This window comes from Athene noctua, chromosome 7 (assembly GCF_965140245.1).
Source record: "Athene noctua chromosome 7, bAthNoc1.hap1.1, whole genome shotgun sequence".
NCBI lineage: Eukaryota > Metazoa > Chordata > Aves > Strigiformes > Strigidae > Athene > Athene noctua.
This window is the reverse complement of record NC_134043.1, coordinates 12,812,853-12,833,309: the sequence shown is the minus strand read 5'-3', so window position 1 is coordinate 12,833,309 and position 20,457 is coordinate 12,812,853. Positions and strand designations below refer to the sequence as shown.

General features: G+C 42.4%; 1 protein-coding gene across 1 annotated transcript in view; it reads left to right on the top strand.

Moving 5' to 3' along the window:
• Positions 1–20,457, top strand: part of PDIA5 (protein disulfide isomerase family A member 5) — a 103,322-nt gene that overhangs the window by 20,345 nt on the left and 62,520 nt on the right. Inside the window, exons 4-7 of the mRNA XM_074910492.1 lie at positions 9,215–9,298; positions 10,064–10,109; positions 16,236–16,328; positions 17,575–17,635. Coding sequence (XP_074766593.1) covers positions 9,215–9,298; positions 10,064–10,109; positions 16,236–16,328; positions 17,575–17,635 — 284 coding nt within the window. The remainder of the gene's footprint in view (positions 1–9,214; positions 9,299–10,063; positions 10,110–16,235; positions 16,329–17,574; positions 17,636–20,457) is intronic.

The window sequence follows — 20,457 nt, the reverse complement described above, 5'->3', positions numbered from 1 at the left end:
TCCATCTTTGGAGGTGTAGCACAACTGGAGGTAAGCACTGATGTGGTAAAGTGAAAAGAGGAGTTTTGTGAAAAACAGTGTCTTGGCAAATCCTTATGGTGTCAAGGAAAGGTACGAAGTGATGTTCCTGGGAACACAATAAGATGGAGTTCCTGCTTGAGTGAAAGACAAAATTTACACTGCTTGCCTTTAAAGGAGACAAAGCTCCAGTCCCAGTTTGTGATGACCCGAGATCTGGTTTTGAATAATTATAAAGTTATCTTCTAGCTTTGTTGAAGAGAAGAAAATGTGTTTGGCAGGTTATAAAATGTATTGTGGTCAGGTGCAGCTTTGTGGAGGTGGCAGAAGAGGTTTAAACTAGCTCTTTCCATCCTGAATGTGATTTAGTGAACACTCCCTAGTTTTCCTGTTACTGAATTGTCTCAAGTTTTTTATTGGCTAACTCCTGCCCAATTGTGGACTGGTATTTTCAAAAAAAGCACCTTTTTTTTTGGCTCTGGATAATTATTCTCTGCTCAAACTTGCATGGTTCCCTTTACTGTAGGTCCCAAACATAAACAAAGCTGTGTGATTTCCATCTGCTGTCATAGCGAGTGTGCTTGGCTTTAGCACATCAGACTGCTAGGAAGAGGAAATGCCATCTGGTTAAAATGTCTGACTAATTTTTGGGTGGTTTTAATCCCACTTTTTCTGCTTCTGTGTGTCATACTTTTAGTCCCTTTTGTATGTCCTGTGCATCATTCTTGTGGTCCCCATCCCCAATAATTGCTTGATATTGTTGCAATCCCATGACATTTAGCATAAAGGTAAGACTGTAATTTGGCTGGTAAAGCAGTCATTTCAGAGCTATGTATCTAAATGTGTGCTGCTTCATGAGAGCGCCAAATCTAATGAGTGATGGTCTTTTCTGGGATTTCCCCCAATTTTTGTGTTTATCTGCCTTTTAGATGAAATATTCCTTCCCAAATTTCTGATTTCCTAATGCTTTGATACAGAAAGGCTTTACCCATACACACAGTCATAAATGAATTTGTTTAATGCCTTGAAATAGCAGGGAGGAATTTCAGAAATAAGGCTGCTGGTACAGATAGCATTAAGTGTCATTTTGCTCTTTAGTTTTTACCCTCACTCCTATAAAGCTGATCAGAAGTAGGATTTATTTAAGAGAGTAAGTACTCATCTTCATTCCTTGTAGCTGGATTTTAAAGCTGATGAAAAAAAATGACCAGATCTAATGGAGAGAGAAAAAAGGAAGAAGAAAGGCATGCTCTTGCACTGATACTTCTGTGCAGGTAGATTTCCAGTGGCTGGGATTTCAGCCTTTTTCTACAGTTGCCTTGAAAGCGAAGGGCAGCTCAGGAGTGGATAGCACTTAATGTGAGGTGCCAGCCTGAGGGAGATAGCAGAGGCTCTGTTTGCAGCTGGTCGAGGGGAGGTAAGCCAGGTGTCCATCAGGAACACTTTGCAGGTGTAGTTATACTGACAACATGGTCCTTGTGTGGAAGCCATTTATATGGGCAAACTATGCATTTGCAGCATAGATTTTTCAGTGACTTCCTCCTGTCTCTGTTATAACCTGTCTGCACGGTTAATGCTAATTCACATTAAAGCCTTTTTATTTTCCTATAAGAGTGACCGAGCAGAAAGTGCCAGTCTGAAAAAAAATTCCTTTTTAAAGTCAGCTCTGTGTTCCTAACCTAAGCCCATTTAGTCTGGTGTATCGCATATAATTCAGAAATGCAGAATGTTTAACTAAAATCCACTGTAATGTTTGGGTGTACAAGCCTGGGCTCATGTCTCAATTTCATCCTAACCACGTGTATTCTGTGAGTTTTGCCTGGAGTTGCTCATTAACTGTCAGTCTTCAACGCTGCTGCTTTTCAGCCTAAAATGAAGAGTAAGTGAACTAAGATTTGATGTAAAGTTACCTCTTTTCCTACACTCAATACTTAATTTTAAACATCCTCTATAATCATCTCCAGGCCCATAGTGCAGCTAAAGGTCATAAAACAGGTGCCAAGGGAACAGTGCAATGTGCTGCAGTGTCTGTGTGCTTGTAGACGATACATTCAAAACCTACTTTTGTGGGGATCTTAGATTAAACTGAAAAGGCAGTGGTAGTTATCACGTGTCCCAGGTCAGGACAGTGGTCCCTTGTACCAGGTTACATGAGTTAGAGGAGTTCTGGATGAGTCTGAGGAAAGCTGCTGCATTGTAAAGGGAGTTTGAATGTTCGGCATTTCTAGAAGTTCCTGCAAAGCCTTTGGTAGCTCCTGTGAATGTGTTCACCATATCTCTGTGCAGGTGTGTGGGCTGCTGAGTGCCTCTTCCTAATTTATATTTCCATGGAAAGTAACATTCATTTTAACTTCCTGACTTTCTGCAGGGCTGGATCTTACAATCTTTTTCCCTTAATTGTTTTTGCTTGATGATACCCGTTACCTTTTAGTCTTGGGTTTCTTTCTGCTCTTTGTCTTGCTTTTGCTTGCAGTGAGAATCAATCTCATGAGTTCTAATTTTCAGAAAATACTTCTTTTTAATCTCATTTCTATAGATTCCTGGCTTCTCTAATTGACTAATGGGCACAGGGAGTCATTTGTATTGGGTGACGAGTGGTGCTGGGTCTCTGCAGCACATGGATTATTCTGTTTGCATTCCTGGCACGTTCCAGGGGAGCATTTGGAGCAGAAGGCTGCGATCGCCTCATGGGTCACGGGAAGAGTTTTTGCTACGTTCTAGGGGGAAAAATCAGGCCCTAAATTCAAGTGAGACTCTGTCCTGTCAATCTGCTAATCCTAATCTTTAATTCTCTCCAGCAGCAGGTTTTCTGATTTTGGTTTTTGTGCTCCCCATCCCTTAAAAGATTCAAGCTTTTCATCTGCCGCACTGTTTGAGCAACTTGTTTGTTCCGTGCTATGGAAACCTGTTGCTATTGTTACTTCTTTTATAAGATAATTTCCATCAGGAGCCTAGAATGGTGGCAAAATGTTGCTTTGTTTTCAAAGACAAATCTTGTGTTTTAAGCTTTCTGTGCTGATTACTTCTGCATCCATCTCTCCTGAGTCCTGTTCCTATTTTCGTGTCTGCAGGTTCTTAAACACCACTCATAGTATCAAAGTGCCTGTCTGCACAGAGAGCTGCGTATGGGCTTTCTGTTTGAGTAGATGTAAGCCATTACCATCCAGCGGCTGCTTAGCACAGCTCTTTAGAGAAGTGCTCTTGCAAGCTAGGCTGATGGTTTGAGATGTGATTTATTTATTTATTTATTCCCTTCTCTGATTTCACATCTGTCTCAAGAGAGTGATACAGGAAGGTCTGGGATCATTAGAGAATATGAGGAGCCTTACAAATGTGACATACTGTCAGCAGCAGTAGCTGTGGCAGCTGCTGCCCTGGGCTGGGAGGAGTGAGAGTGATGGGGAGGTAAAGCCAGCAGTCTGAGAAGGAGAGTTTTGCAGGGTTGGTCTGTTTTAATTTGGTCACCAAAGTACACAAACTGCTGTAGTATAAATGGATCACACAGTCCTTGTTGGAGGGTGGGATTGATGAGTGCAAGGAGCATAGTCAGAATCCCCCATTGTCCCTAACAATGGCTAACAAATTGCATTTAAAAATTTTGAAATCTTGTAGGAGCACACATTTAACTACAACTGACTGTTAATGACTTCCTCTTTCAGATTAGGCTTGCAAGTGCAAATGTGGTTTATATTTTTAGGTGGCTTGAGGAAATATCTGGTGCTGACACTCCTTTTGCTGCTTTTTTGGGTCACAAGCTCAATTAATTGTTTGGCAGGATCTCAACTCCATGCTTTCTCAGGATGTTCATCAGTCTGTTGTCTGGAGAGGGTATTCTGTGGAAGGTAGCCAGAGGGCATTGCAGAGGCTGCAGATTGGACTGGGAAACCCTGTTTGATAATTCACTTGTGAAGGCTGGCCTGAAATTGCAGTTGCACTTCCCTGAAGTTATAACTGGAGTTGTTCTCTGTACAGTGGTTTTCTCCATAACATATAAGAAGGAAAGCAGTTAAACGGCAGAGATAATGAGAAAGCGTGCTGGTAACAAGATGACAGCTTTGACCGATACCTTCCAAAGCTTTTTCCAGTGTTGGGAGGCTTGTTGTAGGAAGCCCTGTTTCTGCTCTGACATACTGCCTTGCTCTCAGAGAGTGTTATTCCTCCTTACCTGCTCAGTCTTGTCTTTTCCAGCTGTTGGGACAGTGACAGTTTGTTTATCTGATAAAGCAGAGCCTCCATTGCTTTGGGGTCTACAGGTGCAACTGTGATGCAAGGGACTGCTGAAGCATATTTTATGTGGATTGTTGAGCCCTATTTCAGACTGAGATATAAGTATAGATGAGATAAAATCTGTTTACAGATTATGAGGTCTGTGGTTCACATGTGGTTACATGATATGCTGATAGAGGAGTGAGATAGTTTTTGTGCAGGCAGATTTACTGACCTGGTTACTCAAACTGGCGCTGTCTGTTTTTATTAATTACTTCTCTTATGCCTGGAAACACTGTGGGTACCGATGAAAAAGAAGGCTGGGTCCAGTCCACATTGCAAAGTGTTATGTGCCAGCACTGTGGCACTGAAGTGGTGTGGCCACACAGCACATTCACACGCTGCTATTACGATGGCAACTGGAGATGAACTTTTTTTGGGTGACATTTTTGTCATTTCCTAAGAGGGGTTTTGACAGTCATTCCAGATCCTTCCTCCCCAGAGGCTGATGTGGTTGTAGGGCTGTTTTTCCTTCTTGATGAGAAGCCAGTGGGCTGCATTATGTGATAAGGGAAATAATTAGGGAGCTGCAGGAGATCTTATCTGTGCTCATGCGAGAGGATGGTGCTGAGGATGTTTGGTCTTGTCCTGCTGCCTTCAGGACCTCCCAGGACAATTTGAATTTGCCCAGGGAGGGTGTTTTGCACTGTCACTTTCATGCACTATTTCTTACTTAGGATCCGTCCAGCTCAGACTTGTTTTGTTTTTAGAAACCAATGTGGACTTACTGCAACCAAACTCCTGGATCTTATTTTGTGTTCCTCCTGTCTAGCTTTGTCCATTGTTCTTTCTCTCTCCAAATTACTTTGACACATTACTGCAAAAGCCTTTCTCTGGGTTGCTTGTGCCACTGGGGAATGCCATCGGTATTTCTCACTGCTTCTCCATCCTTATGAACACAAGCTTCCAGGCTTGTGAGCAGCCCTGCACAGGCAGAGCATCCTGTGCCACTCCTGAGGAATGTCTGTGGCACGTCCTCTTCAGGTGCTGGTTTCACTGATGATGAGCCAAAGGAGGTCAGATCTCCTTCACAAGCCCCTTGCCCTCCTCCTGCTCTGGTAACAGCTGGCTGCCTGTGCACAGTGATTATTCATGCATGTTAACGCTGACAGGGGACCCCAGAGGTTTACAGGGAACGCTCCAGTTGGGCTTCCTGCCAGCTCCATCGTAACCCCAGTTGACAGAAGTGTCTCCCAGTAGAGGAGACAGGGATGTGAATGGAAAGGGGTGAAGAGTTCCTCCAATGCATGCTGTCTTTGTTGTTGTTTAGACTACTTGCTTAGGTAGGCCAACTTGGATCTTTGTTTAATTGTTCTTTTTACCACACTGCCATATGTCTTTGCTTCTCTATCAGGGAGTGTTTTGGAGCCCTGGTTTGGTTTTGTGGGAAGGAGGAGTGTGGGGAACATCCCTGTGGTGGTAGAAGGAAGCCACACCATTATACCACTTAGGGTTTGACCTTATTACCACATAGCTACTGGTTAGGTCCTTTGTGGTACTGCAGATAGGCTGGTGTTTTTGATGATTTTGTGTGAAGATAAAGCTGGGTGATTTGTGGGACTGCCTGCAGGCAAAGCAGGGGTCCCTTCAGCAGTAGCACAGCAAGGATCTGCAAGGATTTAAATTGCTCTGAACAGAAATGGCACCTGGCAGCCAAGGGTGGCTGCTGGAGGCATTACTGACCTCATCCTTAAACCTGTATTTCCTGAGCCTGGTGCCTTGTCTGGAGTGTCTTGACCTGGGTGGTAGAGTGCTGATTTTGGGGGGGGTTTCTGGCTTTTTTTAGATTTGGGGGTTGGTTGTTTTTTTTTTTTCTTTTTTTCCTTTTAGTCTTTATAACAAACTCTTACACTGCCTCTTCAAGTAGTATAATTAAATTGCAAGAACTGGAGTCCTAATTACCCTCTCCCATGTGAGAGTTGAGGAGCTCATCTTCAGAGAAAGGCTGTTGGCTAAGATCCAAAAGAGGCGAATCTCAGAGCAGAAGCAGAGACTGCATCTGTGTTGATATTTACTCTTATTAAGGATAATGGTCATTACTAAGTGATATCAGAGCAGGTTGCTCTCTGCAGATTGTTTTTGTCTAGCTCTAAGTGAAGGTAGAAAGAAAAGCAGAATGGGTCCATCTCTGCCATTTCTGTATGTCTCCTTTTCAGCTTTTTTCCAAAGAATTGGTAGTATAGTATCTGAGCTGGTGGGTCTGGCATGTGCAAAGATCTGCACTGATGCATGAAAAAAATTACTGATACATATTTAGATACTTCCTGTTCTGGGAATTTGCTCCTCTTCCATCCCTTGCATCAGTGCAGATACCTTGCATAAACAGACTAAACTCCCAATGCAGCGGTGCAGAGAATCTGCCCACTAAATGGTGAGACACATACTGGAGTAAACTGCTGCTTTCTTTCCTGAGATAATGGATATGTGTTCAGGCAGCTGTGTGAATCTCTACAAACGGAGCAACCCTGAAAGCAGGGCAGGCTTAGATCCTGTTTCCTTCCAATGAAACAGCTCTTCTTATCTATCTTTTTTTAATAGAAACTCATGCAAACAGAAAATGGAGTGGTAGGAGTTTCTAGCTGGTTCCTCACAGCTACATCTCAGTAGTAGTGTTTTGTAGCCTTTTTCCATTATAAACCCTACAGAACTTTTCTAAGATGACTGTCCAGATCTGTAAATGACACATAAGGAAAAATTGCACTTTTTTCCCCACATGATTTGAAGTTGCACCAAATTGGTGACAGGACTGGCAGCAGAATTGTTTGATACCTATTTTGGTCCTCTACTGATGCTGGAACAATTGTCTGCACATCTTGGGGTTTGACAGACCCTGTTGCTGGAGGTTTCAGTATTATACTTGTTCACATCAACCACCTAACATTTGTATTGGCAAGGCTGAGGTGACCAAATAGATGTGTATCCTGGAAACATTTGGCAGTGTCTAGAGCATTTACAGATGTTGACAGTGGTTCAGGCTGACTTCAGTTAACTCCCTGGCAGTCAGCTCCAGCAAGGCCACGAGGGCTTCTGCATGCTTCTAGATCTGTCTGGGGTAAGACAGGAGGATGATCGGAAATTGGTGCCTCCTGAGATTCCCTGACCTTCGAGTTGCTTAGGTTTAGCCCACGGGACCATTGTAGCATGCAGGTGAGAGAAGAAGGGATGTTTCTGGCCCCAGGGTTTGATGTTGCTGCAGACTTACTGTACAGACTCCACGTGGCAAACCAGCTTTCTGGCAAAACTCCAAATCCAGGCTATTTGTTTTGGAATCTAGTTTTGTTACAAGGAGATATGTTCACTTTATTCAATGACCAGATGATATGTTTTAGCTCCGCCTTCCACTGCAGTCTGGAGAAAACAAAGATGCAGCAGCAACAGGAAAGGAACTGTCTTCCTGGGCTCGGATGTCCTGCCTCCTGGAGAAGCAAAGAAAGATTATGGGTTACTGTGACTAGCTTTGGCTGTGATCTGAAAATGCAGAACTGACATGACTTCAGTAAAACCTCAGATAAATGTGCTTCTATACAATTGGAATTACAGGTGCTCCTTGCTGGTGAGGTAGTTGCATGCTTTGGTAGTTCCTTAAAATGGTAATTTCTGTCTTCTGCATAATATTCCAATTTTGAAGCTTGTGTCCATAGCACACCCCTCTTGCTGCCATCTAGAATAAGCATTTGGGAAGTTTCCACAATGACACACTCTCATCTGCAGCACACTGCAAACTTACTGTTTGTTGTTCCTCACATTTGCAGAAAGGCAGCTGGAGAACATTGGGAGAATTAGCACCAGTGCTGGCAGCAGCACTTAATTTGGTGGGGCTCTTGCTACCTTTGCATCTTGCCGTCTCTAATGTGTTTAAACTTGATGGTGTCTCAGTGTTTTCATTTTCTAAATTGGTTTATCTATGTAAAAGGTACAAGTTGTGCTCTGCTAGGAACAAGTTTCCAAGCTTTTACATCTTGCTGGTTTTCAATGCAAAGAATAGTCTTGTCAATGTGTATCATCCTCTTTACTTTGTAGTTGTACTGTTTTACTTATCTCCCCAGGTCTTTTACTGACTTGATATCCACTTGAGCTTGAAGTATCCTTATAGCTTCATGTCTACATTGTTTAGGACAGCAGTTGGGCCATGAAGACCCTTTACCTGCCCATCTAAGCAAATGTATATGCAATTTCTCCTATGACCCTTCTATTTTCTTCAACTCAGCTTAATCTGGTGCTGGAAGAGATTCATGCTGTCTGAAAACCACCTCCAGCAGTCTGTCTGCTGTTATGTGCAGCCTCCTTCTTCAGGAGCTGTGGCAAATGGTCTTTACCTCCGCTTGTTAGTTGTGGTTCCATGACACATCCCTCGTACCTAGAGTGAATGGGATTGCTGGACTTGGGGCTCCAAAATTTGAATTGTTTTTTGCTTTCTGCAGGACCTTTTTAAGGTTAGCTACTTGTAATCTGGACTTCAAGATACCATGAAGATGTTTCTTTTCTGTTTTATCTTCTGTCAGATATTAAAAGCTGATCTGCTTTTTTTGTTTGACTCTTTTCACAAACAGTGCTCTTTGATCACCACCCTAACAGTAGCATGGCCTTCTTGAAAACTTGACTTCCTAAATTTTATGTTAATCCCATGGACAGAAGGTCTCCTGAGGTACTCAAACATGCTAGAATGGACTGCTTTTCTACTGGTTAGGGTCTGGATTTGGGATGTGGTTTTAACACAGTTCACTGTGTCCTGTCCAAGCAAATGGATAAATTAAATTGCCTGATGCAGGTTTTCACAATGCTTGTCCCACAAACTTAGCTGAACAGCTTCCAAGTTACTGTTAGTTGCAACTAATTGCTGATGAGGAAGCACAGCAATGAGTTTTCAGAACTGAATGCGTTTGATTTCCTTTCTTGTAACCATTTTTCTTCCAATATGTGTTTTTTGCAGTGATACTGAAAGCCGAAAATTATGCAAGAAGATGAAAGTAAATCCTAATTCAAAGGAGAAAGGAGTGGAATTGCTCCATTATAAGTGAGTGCTGGGCTGGGTTTGTAGTTCCTAATTGTTGATGTCCCTGGTAGGACCATTTGTTCTCCTTGCAGCATCATACTGCTGCAGCATGAAGACTTCTTATTTTTTTTCTTTTGACACATGAAATTGATTGCAGTTTCTTCAGTCTGCAAGCATGTGTTGTGACAGAAGTTGAGATAAATATATTCTGCTGTTGAACAGAGTAAAAGCATGAGTAGGACCTGGGAGAGGTGCCCAATGGACTAAAACTATCCAGTGCCCAGGGCTGATGCCTGAGATTTGAGCTTTCTTGCTTTCTCTGTCACGTGCCTGTTGGCATGTGCCTTGGGCAAGTCCCTTCACCTATCTGTGCTTGCTTTTCTGACTTGAGATAGTACTTCATAAATTAAGTAGAGAAAGGCAAGTGTAGCGAGATAGCGAGAGATTTTCTTCCTGGAAATAATAGGAGTGGGAGTACTGTTAAGTGTAAGAGACACCAAGCAGCTGCATCTCCATCTCCAAAGATCATGCCTTAGTAAATATTCTTGTTAAAGTGTCAGGGACGAAAGTATTTACTAGAAACCTGTTTGCTTTACACTGTTTCACCCCTTTTCCTTACTCTCTTCCCCCCTGCCCTCCTTAAATTACTGTACTGTAAATTCTCCTTAGTTCTGTGCTTCAGCAGGATAATGTTATTCTGGTTAGAGAGAAGTGAGGAAGAGCAGTTGTATGATTTCCAGCAACAATACTGTAAGTTAACACTTTTCCCCACTCCTTGTTCAACAGGGACGGTGCATTTCATACTGAATATAACAGAGCGGTCACGTTGAAGGTAAATTTAAATATTTGATTATTATTCTTTTGGTTTTGCTAGATATGGGGGAGACATTTGTGGATTAAAAACAGGTGTTGGTACTTTTTCATGCTGAAGGCATAAAAGGGAGGGGGTTAATCTTCATAAACAGCTGTCAGAATGACTTTTTGTGTGCATATGTGTCTGCCAACCATAGATCAAGTAGAACTGTGTTATTATGAAAAATACTGAAACCATGTTGAATTGTAATGTAAACTGTGAGTTAACTTGCAGGCTGGTAACAAACGGATTTTCTTGTTTTGTTTACAAGGTGCTATTAATGGCAGTATAACTAAAAGTATTAGCTGATACTGCATTTTGATAAGGAGTTCTCTGAGGTTTTTAGGTTATGTTTATAAACTTTAAAGAGAGCTGAGAGGCCTTATCTTTTGTCGGATTATGGAACCACAGTTCCTGTGGATATTCCCTGAGTGCAGAAGGGATAAAATGACCTTCCTTCTTCTGCAAACCGTGACACAAAGCAACAGAAAGCAACATTCTGTAAGGGCAATGGAGGAAAGAAGAAATGAAAGGTGAAATGAATGTGTAGATCTTCATGATTGTGGAAATGGTGGACTGAAAGCACAGTTAGCAGGCTAAAAGTGTGCAACCTTCCTCTGCAAAGCCCTGGTGAAGCACTGGGAGTATTGTCATGTGAAGCTACAGCCCTGCAATCATTTGACTTCCAGAAATGGCTTCTGTCTATCTCTAATGCCCAGTTCCCATTTCTCTTCCTCCTCCAGCAATCTCAGGCTCTGCACCATCGTTGGTCTTCTGGGGGCTCCATGACACCACCCCAGGCTGACATCATTACATTTACTTACCTTTCTGGCTTGTTCAGGGGTTTAGCCTGTGATGGAGGAAATCCTGTGTGAGATCCACATGGACCTGAGTCTGTCAGAGTAGCCATTCCTAAGCATGCTTGATCTGGACCTTCCTTTTACAGCCAGAGTTGTTGTGGGGTAGCTGATGGGGCGACTGGCTTGGAAGGGTGACACTCAGCCTACACTTGGGGATTGCACTTGCAGGATTCACCTGAGGTGGGGAGAGTAGGACTGTGTATCTTCCTGCCTCCTGCAGTAGAAATCTTTCCTGGCACTAGGAAGGGCAATATTGGTTACCCAGCCTAGTCAGAAAGTGCCTGATGCTCTTTCTGTACTTTGTGAGGAAATCCACCTGGTGATTTTTTTTTTTTCCCTCCTGGTGCATGGTGGGGCAAGGAAGACTTGTTAATTGCCTCAATTTGGGTGGTTTGAACAATGCGTGACATGTCTTTCCTGCTCTCCATAAAGTGCTGCAACCAGGAATGAGTGCTTCCTTACAGATTGGATCAACTGCAAAGCACCTGCAGAGCCCCAGGGAGCGTTGGGCTGAGAGGCAATCACAGCACAACGGGAACCATACCATTTAGTCCTTCAGATGCCGTTTGGTGATGAGCATTTACCCCTTCCCTTTTGCCATGTCTTCTGGGAAGAAGTAAGCAGCATCCTGTGGACAGAGATGTGTGATGCCAGTGCGGGTGGAAGAGGGGTTTTGAAGGTCACTCGCTCTAGGAGCTGTAGTCTTTCTTAATTTAACTGCTGCTGTGAAGCCAACTGCTAATGATGTACAGGTTGGACAGTGCATCAGAGTTGGGCAGTGGTCAGATAACTCAGCTGAGTGTTTACTTGTTCTACTGCTCACAGCTGCCTGAATATTTTCTGTATTTCTCCCTCTGTACCACTTCTCCCTATTTTCTTCTGTTGAGACTGACCTTTCTTTCTGTCTTTCTCTCAGCTGTGTTTGTCAGGAATCTCCCAGTACATTACAAACAGTGAGCAGCGGAACAACACAATTACGTAGGGTATCATACTCATTTTACGGACAGGTGGACACAGTGAAGAACGGGGAGATTAAAGGATTTGTTTCACATCATTCAGCAAGCTTGTGGCAATAAAACTCGGATTTTCTTTCCAGGCATCCAGTAGACATATTAATATATGTATGACATTTTGGAGAGTGAGAGTGATGGACACAGCTCTGAAGAACTGTAAAAGGATTCTTCTAAAGTAATCTGCAATTTCATTGATGTGGCTGATCCAGCTGATAGTGTACTCAGGTTTTTAAGAAAAGCTTTTCATTTCTTAAAGTAACTAAATCCTTATGTAATTAGCAGAGATGCCCTTGTGGGTTTGCTGTTAAAAATATAAAGAATAAAGGCTACCTCAGTGTTCACAGTGGGGGGAAGTTAGCTGTCAGAACCTCCAGCTGCTGAGACCCGTGTTAGAATCTGAGCTGTTAAAGGGAGGTGAACGGCAAGATAACAAAGTTCAGTGATGCAAAATTGTTAGGAATAGTTTTAAAAAAAAAATTTCCAACTCTTTGCAGAAGGGCTTAGGTTCTCACAATACCAATTGGCTGGTCAATATGAAAGTTAGGAACCTGCAGGGTAGTAAACATGAGAGGGAAGGAAAGGACACAGATCCAGCTATGCTGGAGAATGCAGGCTGTTGTAATGGGTTTTGGATTACCAGTCAGGACAGCGGTTGGATTGAAAGTATTGGCCCTGTGCTTAACAGTATTTAAAAATCAAATTATTAGGAAATGAATAGAGAATGGAAGAGGAAATTTATTAAATATTATTCTACCTTCTGAGTCCATCGGATTCCTTCATCTTGTGTCTTGTATGTGATTCTGGTTGCCCCATCAAGTGGAAGGTGTAGAAGTACTGCAGAAGAGCAGTGAGGATGATCAGAGGTACAGATGGCTTGAATATTTGCATGAAGATTCTTGGGCTTGGAAAAAAGGACACCTGGAGGAGATTACGATAGATATTTGTATCACTGTGAGTAGCTTGAATAAATGAATTATTACCTATTTTTTTCTCCAAACTTGGATGCAAACAGTGGCATTTTTGGGACGGCTGATTTGAAGCAAATAGCTGCAATGTTTAAAAAAAAAGTTGTGGAAATTGTAGCTACATGTTGTAAAAGCCAAGAATTTAGGAGTCTTAAAAACAGTTTTAGATAGTCATAAAGGATAGATCTATTGACAGTTAGCAAGCACAGAGGTCCAAATACAACAGCTGGTACAGAGTCCATAAACTTAATTACTTTTTGCCAGAAATTGAGCATGTACCAGTGTATGCTGTATAAGAATGGTACTAGTATAGTTTTTCCCCAAGTATCTGTAGTCAGCTGCTGTTGGAGACCTAAGCTTAGATCTGTCTTTGGTCTTAACTGATATGTCTGTTCATATGTTGCTTTAGCCACACCATGTCCTAATCCTCAGTAGTGCCATAAGGCCAGTATCCAGGCTGCGTTTATTACATGATAAAGCCTTTTCTGGAGGATAAAGTACAGGGAGAGTTTTACTCTCCTTCTAAAATGGAGAAAACTCATTAGAGTACAAATCTGTTCAGTACTAGCAGAGGGAATAGACCAGCCCAATAAATTGGTCTTGTTCTAAATTCTGAATCCTTTCCCAGTTTGCTGTTGTAAGGAGTGTGTATATGAATTCAAGGGAAGCCTTTATAAGCATCCCTACTGCATTGTATTTCAATAGAGTGAAAAGTACAGGGATGTGGGTTTTTTCAGGTTAAAACCTAGGTCCACATACGATAGCTAGCTATTGTGCTGTTAAAACTAGTTTGCTTTTAGCAACATAGGCTGGATGGAGCCATGTCCTCTATTCTGCTGAAATGATGTTTAGGGTTCAAAGCTGTTGCAGGGATTCAGGCAGTGGGTTACAGCCCCGCGTGGTTCTGTTGGTGCTGCAGGGTCAAAGCAGGTCCTGGCCATGTCACGGCAGGACAGGAGTGTAGCTGGTTGTTCCACCTGGGGGTTGTTGTGGCCTAGACCTTGCTCTGATCTCTAACCCAGCAGCCTCGGGACCAGTGCTGTTCTGTGTTCAAGTGCTGTGCTTTGGTGGCAGGTGGGGGGGGTGCCTTTCCTATTTAAAGGCACACAGGAAGTTCTCTTCACTGCATGAAGTAATGAGTGCAAGGCAACGTACTGCCTGCTCCTGCCAGAAGACATTACACATCTAATTTTTTCTGACTTGGCTAAGAGGGAGAGGCTGGATGAATTAAATCTCTTTAATCCCTCATCCTCTAACCACATCTGTTTCTACATGACTGAACTTGGCATGCAGGAATTCTTGAAACTAGCAGAGTCAATTGTACTCATTAGCTGTTTAAAATGTTGACCCCTCTCTCCTTCCCTCCAGTGTATAGTTGAGGTCTGTGCAGACTGAGAGTGAGCAGAACTTTATGTAGCTTTCCAAAATGTAGAACATCTCCACTGTTTTGTCCTCTTCTCTCATTTCCCTATATATTACTAAATTTTCTTAGGCATCATTTGGGATGTTAATGCCTCTAGTTTTAGAGCTTTTTACAACTGTAACTCTATTTTAAATGACTTGATTTTATTTTTTTTTTAGCAGAGAAAGGAGCTAGCTACAAATGCTGTATTAAAACAAATTTCTTCTCCTTGAAGTGTTTGTGGTCCCGGCACTGCTACCTCACCCCTTAGATCGTCTTACTGTGTACATTAACTGCTTTGCTTGCTGTCTAGTGACTAACATATGCTGCCTCTTGTGATAAGACAAATCTCTTCAATATTAGCTGTGCAAGTAGACAGAAACATAAATGTAATAAATGGATCCTGCTGTAGCCCTGAATCCTCACAAGCCTTGTAGTACCAACTGAGATGCAGGAAAATGAGCTGACCTCCACTATCTGTTGATAAGCTGTTGGGATGTTGTACCAGAGCAGACCTACCAAAGGCAGAGAGGTGGCAGAAGTGTCTCTGAGACTGAGCAGCACGTGTCACCAAGTGTGCTGCTAACCTGCTCTTGAGAAGGTGGAGTACAAACCTAGGCTTTTAGATGGATAGTCTTGGCGTGTGTTAGTGTATGTTCAGTTCTGCTCTTCAGCCATGAGCTGCTTTGGCAAAATATCCCATGGGCTGAAAAAGGCTTTAACGAAGGTTTTCTTTGATCCAACTTAAAGTAGGTTTACTGTGGCAGCATCATCCACTCAGTCTTACATTGACAGAAGCTCCTCAGGGACCTCACTTTGTTACTGGTGTGGCAGTGGTCCTGTCTGGGAGTGGACGTGTACCTCAGGTAATGCCACAGAGAAAGAAATGAGGTCAATATGAGTGGTGAATGAACACAGAATACCAAGTATTACGTTTCCTAGAATACATACATCTGAGGATAACAGTGATCAAGCCTGTGCTTCCATGTAAAGCTGCTAATGGGGGGCAGTGCAACTCTGCTGGAATTCATGGAGACCATCTCATTGACTTCAGAGGGCTGGAGTTTCCCTCAGGCTGAAATCAGAACCATTGGAGAGTATTTTCTTATGATGGAGTATCTGTCATCTGCTGAAATGGATTGTTGGTTGTCTGTCAGTTGGGTACAGCAGTTATAAAGTATGCACGCATGTGTACTCAGCTTGTTGAATATGAGAACTGCAAAATCACAGCGTCTTATATTTGCTACTTCTCTTGTCATGTTTGCTTCTTACTCTCCTACTAAAAAATCCACTGAGTGCAGTTTCTAGGTAGGTGGGTCATAGAGGGAATTATTGGTGGATTTTTCTTCCTTTGACCAAATAAGCAGTTTGATCTTCAAGTGTGGAGTTCGTTGCTTTTGCTCACAGCAAGTATCAGTGTGCCCTCCAAGTAGTCCTTCTGGATTCAAAGGTTACTCAGATCTGGTGAAGGGCATGCAAACCTGACCTCTACATAAAGAGAAATCTTTCCTGCTAAGCCAGGGAGTAGCTGGTAGTATGGCAGATCTAGTACCATTGAAAGAACTCTCTGAAGGATCCTTGAAGTACTCTCTGTGTGCTGGTCTACTTTCACTTTGTTTTCCTCAGTTTTATAGTGGAAATGGGAACTGGTAAGTTGGGATGTCAGTTATGAGGAAGGTACACACCCATGTATTGCTTAGTTCTGCAATAATTTGTGTTCATCTGCATTAGAGCAGATGAGTATATGAGCAGAAAAGCAAAGGCACTAATTGGATGAGGTTTGTGTGACAGCATGGATTTGAGGTTGAATGTCTCATGGTTTCTATTAATTTTGCTTTCAAAGCTTTTTTCCCTGTTTATTACAGTCTATGGTGGCCTTTCTCAAGGATCCAGAAGGTGCTCCACTATGGGAGGAGGATCCTGAAGCCAAAGATGTTGTGCATATTGACAGTGAAAAGGTACATTAGCTGCATAGATGATCTATATGTTCTGTAAATATATGGGATGTGTATGTTTGTTCTAACTCTCAATGAAGCACCTCTCTTTGGAAGGGAAGTTTAAAGTAACCAAACTATTTTAAGTGACTTGACAGAGTTTGTGGATTATGATAACTATAAAGTCTCCTGCATCCTGCCTTCCTCTCCCCTACATGTGGTAGATACTAGTCTGCCAACTACACGGCATGTATCTAAACATTGTGAATGGTGTGGCAGAAGAGACCTGTTTGTCTCAAAAGCATAGCAATTTGCAAGATGCAGTCACTGCAGTATGCAATTATGAGGTAAAACACTGCTCTTGCAACTGCAGGTTGTCGTTAAACCTTGGGTTCCCTTATGCCTGGGGTTGTCTCAGGAAGTCTGAAGCAGGAAGGAACAGGATCCAGATCCTGAGTGATGTAACCTTGTACAGTAACTGTCCTCTCAGAGTGAAGTGGGAAAGCTGCAAACACAATGAAATTACCTTAAAAAGCCAGTGCCCCCACATACCTCATTATGTTCTCTGTAATATAATCAGCTTGGTCTTTCATATTAGTTTTCTAGTCTATAGATTTTTAAAACTTTAATTGATTGGACTCTAGCTGGTATTTCATAACGGGCCTTTTCAATTTTCTAGCTTTCATTTTTAATATTAGAAACAGTTGACATTCAGTTTTTGTAGGAAGATTAATTTTTAATGTTCACCCTCTAGTCTATTACAAGCCTTCCAAGGGTTGCATTCAATTTGAAAACTTCATCTGGTTTCCCATCATTCTGGTACTGAAAAATATTTTGTCATGGCTTCTCATAGCTTCAACTAGGCTTCATAGTCTGGAAACAGAACTTGTTTTGTTTATTATTGAGTCTGACTTTTTGAATTAGAGTATGGCTTTTGGATGGGTCAGGGAAGAAAAAGTTTCCAGTCAGAGATTCTGCAGTGAGAATAAACCAAGCCATGCAGCTTCCACATCTCAACAGTGAAGATACTTGGTCTAGGATATTTAGCAGATACTTGTATCTGTAAAAAATTCTGCCATCTTCTTTCAAGCTAAAACTGAGTAAGGAAAAGAAACTCCTCTTGTCTGTTAAGAAGGATGACCCTTCTTCCATCATATAAATGAGCCTGTATTCTATAATACGTATATTAACTTTTTGAAGTTGTAACACAACTAATAAGTGATGTCCTTGGCTGTAGGTCTGGTTTTATTTTCTTTGTTCCATTCATTAGGAACTGAGAAGGCTTCTGAAGAAGGAAGACAAACCCCTTCTGATGATGTTCTATGCCCCATGTAAGTAACCCAGCATGTCCTGTCACCTCTCCCTTCTCCACTGAGAGATGTCCAAGACTGACTAGAAGCCTCACCTGTGCTTCACTAATACCATCTTATTCCACCTTTATCACTCAACTCCTTGTGTTGTTCTGCCTGTTTGTCCTCAGTTTTCCCCTACTTGTCTATCGCTTGTGTCCTAGTCTTGCCTCTTGTGATGAAGACTTTTGCTCATTGTTAAACAGCTGCTTTCTGCAATTTCCTTACCCGCTGTCCTTTCTAGATTTGTATTGCACAAGACAGAAGCACTGTATGCTGAGTGCATAAATACATCTGTCTGAGAGTGCCTAGCCCTCCAGCTTGTACAGAGCTGTAAATGCAAAGGGGTATTGCCCACGCTTTTCACTTTTGCAGTTTGGGCCATAGCATAAGATAAGCTGGTTTCACACAAGCAAAAGATCTCCAGAGGAGACCATGGAGTTGGAAAAAACCAATATATTTGTTCTTCCTGACTGCAGGCTGAGGGAACAGTGCAGTGATCAGGAGCAGGAGGATCTTTCCTACTCCATCCTGGAAGCACCCTGAGTGTTCCTACCCACATTGTCAGGAGTAGCTTGAATGCAAGTGGGATTACATGCCAGGGACAGGAAGGAGAGAGAAGAGCACGTTGGAGTAATTGCATTTCTTTTGTGACCTTGACCTTGTATTGCTGCTATCTTGTCATTGTGTTGGCCACTTGTACCTTAATTTTGCAGATTTACAACTGCTTTTTTGTGTTTCCTGGTGACTGGTATGTGAGAGGCTTTCCAGCTTTTCAAAACAGGATAGTGTTGCACTGAGTTGTTGCTGAGATGGAAGGCAAGGGAACCATGAGAAAGGAATGAATGCGTGACCTAAGCTAGAAAAGCGTGACCTAAGCTAGACCTCCCAGTGCTGCCCTGATAGGGAAACTGATGTTAGGCACCACTAGCAGCTTGCTGGCTGATTCTCTTTAAAACTGTGTTCCATGACAGTATTATCAGGTGTTTTCTCAGTGTATTTTTGCTTGTAATTACTGTCTGCAATGCTATTCTACCTTTTTAGTCTCATCTGAATGCTGTCAAGATGGCCAGAATTGCCCAAGACTTAGTTTGATGCATCACTAAGAGAATGTTTTTTCCTTTAGTTAAATTAGTTGCAGCTCCATGCCTTTAGACTCTGCAGTAGGATGGTCCTGCATGGGCCTGGCACGAGACGTGGACGTTCCTGCTGCCTTAGCATCAGCGGGAGAGGATATGCCTGCTCTGCCTGTAAATCACCCCTTGGGGGAGAGTTCAGCTGCAGAGTGCTTTCACAGTTTACCTGTATCATGAATAATTGTTTTCCACAACTGAGTCTCTTCCTGAAATGTGCCTTATCTAACCCTTCATTCTCTTTGAACCATTCCCTCAGAAACCCTCCTTCTTCCATTTTTTTTTTTCTTTTGAAGTGGCAAAACACCTGCTAGTGTTCAGTTCTGTAATATTTTTGCTGCTTTCTAAACTGCTGTGAAGGAAACCTACTTGTAAGGTTTTTTCCTCCCCTCTGATTTCACAATTCTTAACTCCTTTATCTTTTATTTAACACTCTAGACCTTCTGACTTGGTTCTTGTCCAATTTATCTTACTCCTGTTACTGGAGACAGAATACATCCAGCAGTTGCATTAAAATACTGGCTTTGGGCAGCTGAAGTTACTGGTTTACAGGTGTTACCTTTCATAACTGGGAGCAGCAAATCAAGGCTGGTCACTAAAGGAAATTCTGCTTTTCTTTACTTGTAAGAGGTGACTCAGGGAGGTCTTTGGCATGAGAGGACATCAGAGGCTTTGTCTGGGAAGCTACGAGGTAGACAGCTGCATTATTTCTCTGGTTTGTGGGAAGCAGGGGCTTTAGATTCATTGTGGCAGATTCATAGGAAATGGGATCTTTCATTACATACCAGTGCAGAGGGAGATGAAAGCAACTGCAAACTTAAATGTAGTTTCTTTAATGTTTTGGGAATGCTTGGTCTGGGTAAAATGACTCCGAGCAAAGGCATGCTTTCCTTAGAAGGTATTACCTGCCATTTGGAGACCATTCACTCTACTTTCAGACCTGTATTATAAAGTCAGACAGCACTAAATATGAAAAATTAGGTAGACTTATAGGCATTTAGATTTATTTGTAGTTAACTATGTCAAAGAAGACTCCTGCAAGAGATGGTCTGGATTTGGCAATGAAAAGGAGCTGTTACAACATCGCTGGAAATGGGGATTTAGAAATGGAGATGTCAACTAGTGGAAAAACTAATACGTGTTTAATTAAGCCACCCCTTTTAAGACAAAACACAAGAAGAAAGAACAGAAAAAAAAAATAGTTTTTCGAGGTTACCCTTTTATGCCTGTATAGGGATATATGTGGCTTGACAGCATCTTGAACAGTAAGTATAACCTAGAAATGCATGGGCAGGACAGGTTCTACTGAAGTGGGTTTGGGAGCAACAGGTTTGAGGCATCAGCAGAGCTGGGAACAGAAGGATAATAGGGGTGATGGCTGGGTGAAGGAGACTGGTATGTGCCTGTGATACAGAAGGGAGTCCAGGGAGCTGTAGGGGGTTGAAGAGGGGAAGAGAGGGAGATCAGTGGCTGGGTGAGTTTAGGGCCTGAGACTGCTGAAAAGAAAGAAACAGGATTCAAAAGATGGTGTTAACAATTCTTATCTTCTGATGTCTGTTCAGTGGTTTGGGTGAAGCTGCAAGACCGCAGTAGGCCTCAAATGAGTGGTCTGTGCTCACCAAGAAATCATCATTTTGACCAGCACTAATTTACAGCCTCACTGGCAATTTG